Source organism: Coenobita brevimanus, chromosome 65, assembly GCF_032717465.1.
Source record: "Coenobita brevimanus isolate Jiangsu-jjx chromosome 65, ASM3271746v2, whole genome shotgun sequence".
NCBI lineage: Eukaryota > Metazoa > Arthropoda > Malacostraca > Decapoda > Coenobitidae > Coenobita > Coenobita brevimanus.
In genome coordinates this window covers 27,352,683-27,360,455 of record NC_137018.1, presented here as the reverse complement: position 1 = coordinate 27,360,455, position 7,773 = coordinate 27,352,683, and the positions used below count along the sequence as shown (strand labels likewise).

The following is a 7,773-nucleotide window of genomic DNA, read 5'->3' as shown; positions in this document are numbered from 1 at the left end:
TACAACCAGGCTTGCGTGCTGGTTAGTGGTGTGGGCGGGGGTGGAAGTAGGCGTGGTTGCGCAGCGTGAGATAGGCGGTGGGCGGAGACAAGAGAGTATATAAACCGCGCGGTGTTCACTTAACTTCTATAATAACTCCCGCGCTGGTCCGAGGGGTATCTCTAGTACGCAATCCTGCACGTTTCTTGACTGGGGTAGTCGCGGGGGGTATTAACACGTCTAATTATATACCTACAAAACTTTAATCATCATATTCCAATTGAACAAGAGTATTCATCCTTCACGGGATCGAAAGTAGGAGAAAGCAGGTCATAATGTCTTTCCAGTCTTGCTAACCCTTCGACTTCACTGCTCCAAGACCCACCTAAGGCCACAAGTCGCTCTCTTGTTTACATTTTTCGCCCGCGCCAAATCTCGGCTAATCAGAAGTAAACAGACAAGATGGCGGCAGGGTCAAGGGTGGCTGTGGCCGTCCTGTTTGGCCTCGTCTTGCTCCTCCTCCCTGACGCCCTGCTCTCGCACCTGGTCTCTGGAAACATCGACACCAACGAGATCATCGACGCCCCCATGCAGGTGAGACACGAGATACCAGTTGAGGCGAGATAGTATAGAGATTCATGTGCAATTAGTGTGACTGTTCTGTTGTGGTCAACGGTGGGTCGTGTTAATGAAATGAACATAATTATGGTAAATTCTGGTTTAGTGTAGACACGGCGAAGGTGAAAGTATAACAGTATAACAGTAAATAATCAATGCAGTTGGTATATGACTTTTATGATTTTTGAAAGCTTAATGGTTTTAAAGATGATCGAGATGATTAATGTGTGTGTGTGTTGTGAGTGTGTGTGTGTTGTGAGTGTGTGTGTGTGTGTGTGTGTGTGTGTGTGTGTGTGTGTGTGTGTGTGTGTGTGTGTGTGTGTGTGTGTGTGTGTGTGTGTTTTATACATTTGATAAACTGTGCAAACTATGTTTGCAGGAGGTAAATACTTTAAAGGTGTATCCAGTCGATAAAAGTTGTTAATGATGTAGGTGTAAGTAAATTTTGCTGATGCTGTATGGACGACTAACGGACCATCTGCAGTCTGTTAATTATATATATATATATATATATATATATATATATATATATATATATATATATATATATATATATATATATATATATATATATATATATATATATATATTCCAGTGGAAGACGACTAACTTTAAACACATTATCTGAGGTTCTTGAGTTCATAGAATGTTGATGGAACCTACACGCGAAAATATGTATGATGAATCTTGGCAGACAGTGGGATGCAGTTTGGTTATAATATTGTGTGAAGAATAAATTCTGACTTGAAACCTTCAGTCAGTGATGTCTTTTTCAGTTCCGTCAATCCTAGACAATGTTATTCAGTATTGGCGATGCTCTGTTCTGAAGGTGTTCATAAAGGCTACGTCTAATCTCTCCAGGTTGCAAAATCTCTCCGAAGTTGACTAGAATCGTATGATGGTAGCAAGAATGAAATAGAAGATACGTCCTCGGGCTGAAGGAGTTGTCGCAAGAGATAAGCACCTTCATTACGACGGCGTCTTAGTTTATTCTTGCTGCCTTCAGGCTATTTTTCATAACTTAGGAAGTATCTCTGGTGGTGACGGGGTTAATGAAGACTGTCGTACCCCTTCAGTTCGAATAGTCTCCCGAGGTGAAAAACATCACATGAGGATAGAAAAAACGTCACAGCAGTAAATGGGTTAGTTTCAGTTATATTTGATTTAACGAGTTTTATAACCTGTGTGAGACCTAAGACCATATCTGAAATATACAGTATGTAGGCCTGACAGGTAAATTTTGGCACCGTAGATTAACCCTTGCAGTTCTAAGACGAAAAGTTCTGTTTTAGACGTGTGGATGATGATGATGATGATCTCTAAGCAATTTCATTCCCCGTAAGATGAACTTTTCGAACAAGAGGTGTTAAGTAGAGCCTTCATCAACCCCTTCACTGCACGACGTCTCTCCTAAGCTAAATATATATCATTTCAGTGGTCACAAGAATAATACAGGTGATGAGTTACGTCTTTATAGTCATGGAGTTAAAAGATGAATAAGCCTAGAGGGAGAGTATGCATAAAAAATCTCTCTCTCTCTCTCTCTCTCTCTGCTAAAACTTACAATGCCTATGGTCCCAGGGACTTTTTATATCTTCTCTTTCTTTTAGCCTGGATATCCCTACATGCAGTAGCATAACATTCAGTTATTGCTGTACATTTTTTGATGCATCAATCCAGATAACACAGTTTTCAAGAGGGGCCCTGGAGTATCATTTTTTTTCTTTTCTGTGTTGTTTCTTTTTTTTTTCTCTCTCTTTTTATCCCCTCCCCTTCCCTTCCTGGGCCAACAATGTAAAGAAAACCCCCAAACCACCCTCCTACACTCTTGTGTAGGACCCTTGAACCATTGGGGGATTCATATTTCTAACTTGAAAAAGATTGTTCAGTCAGTGTATCTCATCTGTAGTTTTTACGACTCGTACATAACCCGGTTGAAATATAAATATCTAATTTTAAGAAAGCGGATTTTGATGCAGTGCGATGATACGAGCTTTTTCCGACTCGTCTTCCATTTGGAGACATGTAACTTAAAAACATTGTTAGTTCATTCAGTATAAGTTTTTAAGACTTGTAGATTATAGTCCAGTAAGAAAATCAAAACCTTGAAAAAAGTTAGTTGACGACACATTATGTGAGTATTTTACGAGTATTATAACCCGGTTACAAACTAAACAAAAAAAAAAGGTTGGTCATTCGGTGTGTACATTTTCTAAGGTTCTGATAACTAATAATTTAGGATTCAACCATTCATTCACCCACGATCAAATCCTGCATTGCCTCGGCCTGACAGTAAGATTCTGAGTTAGGCTGCTCAGTAAAGGCATTTAAGGAGTGTGACCAGTCGCTCGTCCCTTAGTGGCATTCTGTGGGTAATCAACCCCAGCCACCCCTCAGAATTTACATCTTGTTGGCCACATAGGTTTACAGTACCCTAACCCAAAAGGCCAACGGGCGACGGTTTGTTGATTATATGGTTATTACCTCTTGTGGTTAATGGCTGCTTTGGTACGAGCCGAACACCGATAATGATATATGGTTCACCTAATTCATCTCAGATTCTAAACGATCCTGTGCATATCGCCAACCAGGATGCCACCAAACAGCCAGTTCAGTACGGCGACGCCTTTTCAGTGTTCTTGCTGCTACTGGATGACTGCATTCAGTTTAGGGGAGACTGCGAGTTCGTGGGATTTAGAATTAGGTTGCATTAACTCTTTTACCACAAGAAAAGTCTCCTAAGCTGAAAGACTCAACAGGTAGTGGCAAGAAATGAATACAAATGAGATAATTACACTGTTGCGGTTAATGGTGTGTCCTGGGAGGAGGGGTCGTTATTGAGTAAGGAAGGACAGAAGCGCCTGAAGATGTACTGAGTCATACCACTCCTCACAGGCTGTGACGTAAGGAAATAGATGGACAGGCAATAGTCATTAACCTTGAAAGCTATCTTCCTATCCTTTTCGGGAAGGTGATGGCGCCTATTACTTGTTACAGGATGCGGCAAGACAGTGAACTGGATATACATATCAATTCACTGATTCCGTCTGGCGTCTTTTTAGTTAACTTCTGCTGTCACCATTTTATTTTATTCAGCTTGGGAAAGGCCTCTCGTACTGGAGGGGTTTATTAAGGTTGTATCTAACCTCTCCAGCTCTAAAATTCTATTATTTGATTAATAAAGTCGTCAGGAGAGGGCAAGACTAAAATAAAGTAGAAAGCATTCAGAGTGCATATTTCTGCCAACGCCAATTAAATCTATGATTTACTGGTGTAATTCTTGTTTCCTACAAGACGAATACTTTTACTGTCTCCAATAGTCCGTTAACTCTATTGTCTTAGTCTGCTGTGTTACACAGAGAGGGCATGCCATTCGTCACGCCAATCAGACTTATGATTCAATCCTGAACCCTGTTCCAGATCCACCTCAAAATGTAATAAACTCTTCCTTGAGCCACTTTTCACCTGTCCTCCAGAATTCAGTGAAATCCGATAACAAGTTTTTGAGATATCGTACACAAACAGACAAACAGATTCAGGTGAATACATAACCTCAGTCTGACTTTGTTGTTAGAGGTAACAAGACATCCCAGGTTTATTAGTTTAATTAACAAAGCTATTGGCCTTAAGATCTTCTTTACGATGTTTCCTTTTATATTTTATTATTCCCGGCGCCAGCTGAGGCACGGTACTGTAGCTCAGGGCAGATATCTGGCAGTGAAGGAGTTAAAGGATATCTTTTGTATCCCTTTGAGAGGAGAAGGTCTTTTAAATCGAAGTTATATCTTGCTGTTGTTGTTATTGTTGTTGTTTACGTTTCCACTGTCATGTTTAGAGTTGATATTTAATTCTCACATAAAGGAAAGAATTTTATTCAGCAGGGTGAAGCCACACATTCTCAGCGGGTTTCAAATGATCTCCATAGTCTCTGACGTAGATGGAAGGGCTCTCTCTTTTTTTTTTTTTTTTTTCACTAATGTTAACCCCCACTAAATTTAATCAACACAGAGGAAACCGACGCAGCCAGAGGGTGAAAGCGTGTGTGTGTGTGTGTGTGTGTGTGTGTGTGTGTGTGTGTGTGTGTGTGTGTGTGTGTGTGTGTGTGTGTGTGTGCCGAGTACCGTGTTTTGACCGCAAGTAATTTATGGCAGATGCATATACTATACAGTATAAGTGTATTATGATTTTCTTTTTACCATAAGTAGTTTTTGGCGTGAGCAAATTTATGTGTAAGTGTTGGGAAGTATTATTGCCTCAGACTGATTTCCATTACGCCCATTGCCAAGTTCTTAATTCTGTAACTTATCCACGATGGCCCTGACCAAACTCCACTCCACGCTCCTCCCTCCCTTCTTCACTCCTCCCCACTGCCTCTCACCGGTCCAAACCGCCTTACCTCATGAACCCTCACGGAACCAACCAGTCTGCGTCTCTCTCTCTCTCTCTCTCTCTCAACTCCCCTGCAGTATTCTCTTTGTTGTTTTCTTATTCTCTTTGCTTCTGCACTGCAATGACGATTTCTATTCATGCCACTGCAAGGCAACAATATTTAGTTTTTGGGAAGACCTTTCTTAGAGAAGACTTTACAGAAGACGTTATACTGAGTTATCATTAATCCCTGAACAACGATGATGACATTTTTATACATTCTTGCCACTCCCAAGTGATTTTCTTGGAGCTTAGGAAGGACTTCGTGTAGTAAGGGAGTCATCATCATCATCATCACCACCACCACATTTGTTTTTGAAGTTACATATGGGGTGGGTAGGATCCAGCAATAGGAAAATGAAAATCCAGAAATAGGAGAGATGCCATCAAATTCTGTCTGTTTATTTATACCATGGCGGTGCATCATGTGAGAGGTGGCTTCGATAAGTTACTGACGCGTTTCTGTCCTTATTTAGAAACGACTCATTCCCATCACACACCACCCTCCATTACGTATTCCTGCATCTTTCATCTCCTCTTGGTCTTGCTCTCCTTCTCCTCCCAACCACCTCACACTCAGTAATTGTCCTCGTCAATCTCTCACTCCTCATTCACATACTTTCTAGCTCGTTCTCTAATTTCTTTTTCCCTCCTACTTAGTCTCTCACTTTTTACCTTGTTTTACTTCTCTTTCTTCCCAAACACATCATTCTCATACGTTATGCATTTATGTACCTTTCACGTGGTTCTTTGTTTCCTCTTGTCTTCCCACTCTCATGCACCCTCCCGTTCAACCACCTTACTCTCATACACTCTCCTCATCACTCTCTCACTCTTATATCTCCTCCTCGTCCTAGTCTCCTTATCCCTTTTCTTCCAGCAACCTATCTTTTCCGCTAGTCTACCCGTCCATCACTCATTTTCCATTCATATACTCTCATCATATCTCTCCACCTCGCTCTCGTTGTCCACCCAAGCGCCTCAGTCTCATTTTGCCCAACCACCTCACTCCCATACACTCTCCATTCATATGCTTTCCGCCTCTTTCTTAGGCTCCTTCTCTTTTTTGTTCCATCGACCTCACTCTTCTGTACTCTACATTCATATAATTTATTCTCTGCTTCGTTCTCGTCCTGCCTGTCCCTTTCCTCTCAAACATCTCATTCTCATGGATTTAGTCTATTTTCGTAAAACTTTCGTCTTCATTCTCGGTCCTCCCCTCCTTCTTCTGCCACCTACATGCACTCTGTCAGTCACTCATACCTTCTCCATCCTCCCCCGCGTCGGCAGCATCTCATCACCAAAGTGCCCCTGATTAATTGTACCTAACCCCACTCACCCATCATCATCATCATCATCGTCATCATCGTCATCATCATCATCATCGTCATCATCATCATCATCGTCATCATCATCATCATCATCATCATCATCATCATCATCGTCATCATCATCATCATCATCATTCAGCACTACTCTATTCCCGGCTCTCTGCCAGCCCAGTACACAAGCAGTCTCTCAATATGCTTTGTGGCTTTGCTCGTACTTGTCAGGCGGGTGCGTACATCCTATACACACACTAATTATAGACATTCATCTATTTCTCTTTCTACCTGTATATCTGTATCTGTATATCTGTGTTTTTATCTGTCTAAATATATCTGTCTATCTGTCTGTCTGTCTGTCTCTATCTACTGTATCTATCTGTCTATCTATCTATCTATCTATCTATCTCTATCTATCTATCAATCAATCAATCAGTCAATCAATCTGTCTATCTATCAATCAATCAATCAATCAATTAATCAATCAATCAATCAGTTAATCTATCCATCTATATATGTATGCATACCTGCAATATTTACCAAAAATTGTACATCCATTCTTCCAGCATTACATACAAACATACATACATAAATACATAGGTACTGGAAATGCATGAAGTACATACAGCCATACATAGGCACTGTGTTTATACATACATACATGCGTCAGTACACTCTTCGTGAATCTTTCGCTACGATTGCTAACAATGAAACAGTTCGCGAAGGCAGTTTATAATCCCATCCACATGCCATATCTTTCATAAACTGAATTTAACATTTAACGGTAACCAAAAGCAGAGTTAAAAAAAAAAAAGCTCCGTTGTACAGGAAGGGTCAAAGCAATCGCCATTAAACTCTTCAGTACGATGACGTTCCTGACATTATATTCCTGCTTGCTGCCGTCAGGATATTCTATTTTTCGTGGAAGGCTGATAAAAGAATTTTTTTTTTCCAAGGTGCTTAAAGTGATCTGTAGGTAGCAAAATGAACTATTAAAAAAGCGTCCTCGTACTAAAGCAGTAGTTAGAGACTATAACTGGTACTATGAATAAAATAATCTGGCGTTAGTGAGGGTAAGTGGTTAAGATTTCAAACGTAAATAATGGCCAATAACTGTTTGATGTTACCTCGTGAGAGGCGTAAGGATCTGAGACTAGGCTAAAGGAGTCTAGAAGGTTTGAGCTTGCGGTACAATGACATATTTTTTATATTATTACATCCACCAGATGGTTTTATTCTTCTTAGGAAAACATTTTGGCAGCGAAGGGATAAACTGACGTTGTTTCTCTTTCATTTGGACGGGGCCTCTTCCAAGCCGAATATCATGCTGGGGTGGCAAGAATAATGTAAACCAGATATCTTCACAACGAATACATTATGACAGCTGACGATCTCACGTGCCAAGTGGCAATACATTATTGAA

General features: G+C 40.6%; 1 protein-coding gene across 1 annotated transcript in view; it reads left to right on the top strand.

Moving 5' to 3' along the window:
- The first annotated feature begins 441 nt into the window (after positions 1–441).
- LOC145404955 (U-scoloptoxin(11)-Ssd2a-like) overlaps positions 442–7,773 on the top strand; it is a 58,745-nt gene continuing 51,413 nt past the window's right edge. The window contains exons 1-2 of the mRNA XM_080276460.1: positions 442–573; positions 3,156–3,284. Of these exons, the coding sequence (XP_080132586.1) occupies positions 442–573; positions 3,156–3,284 (261 nt within the window). The remainder of the gene's footprint in view (positions 574–3,155; positions 3,285–7,773) is intronic.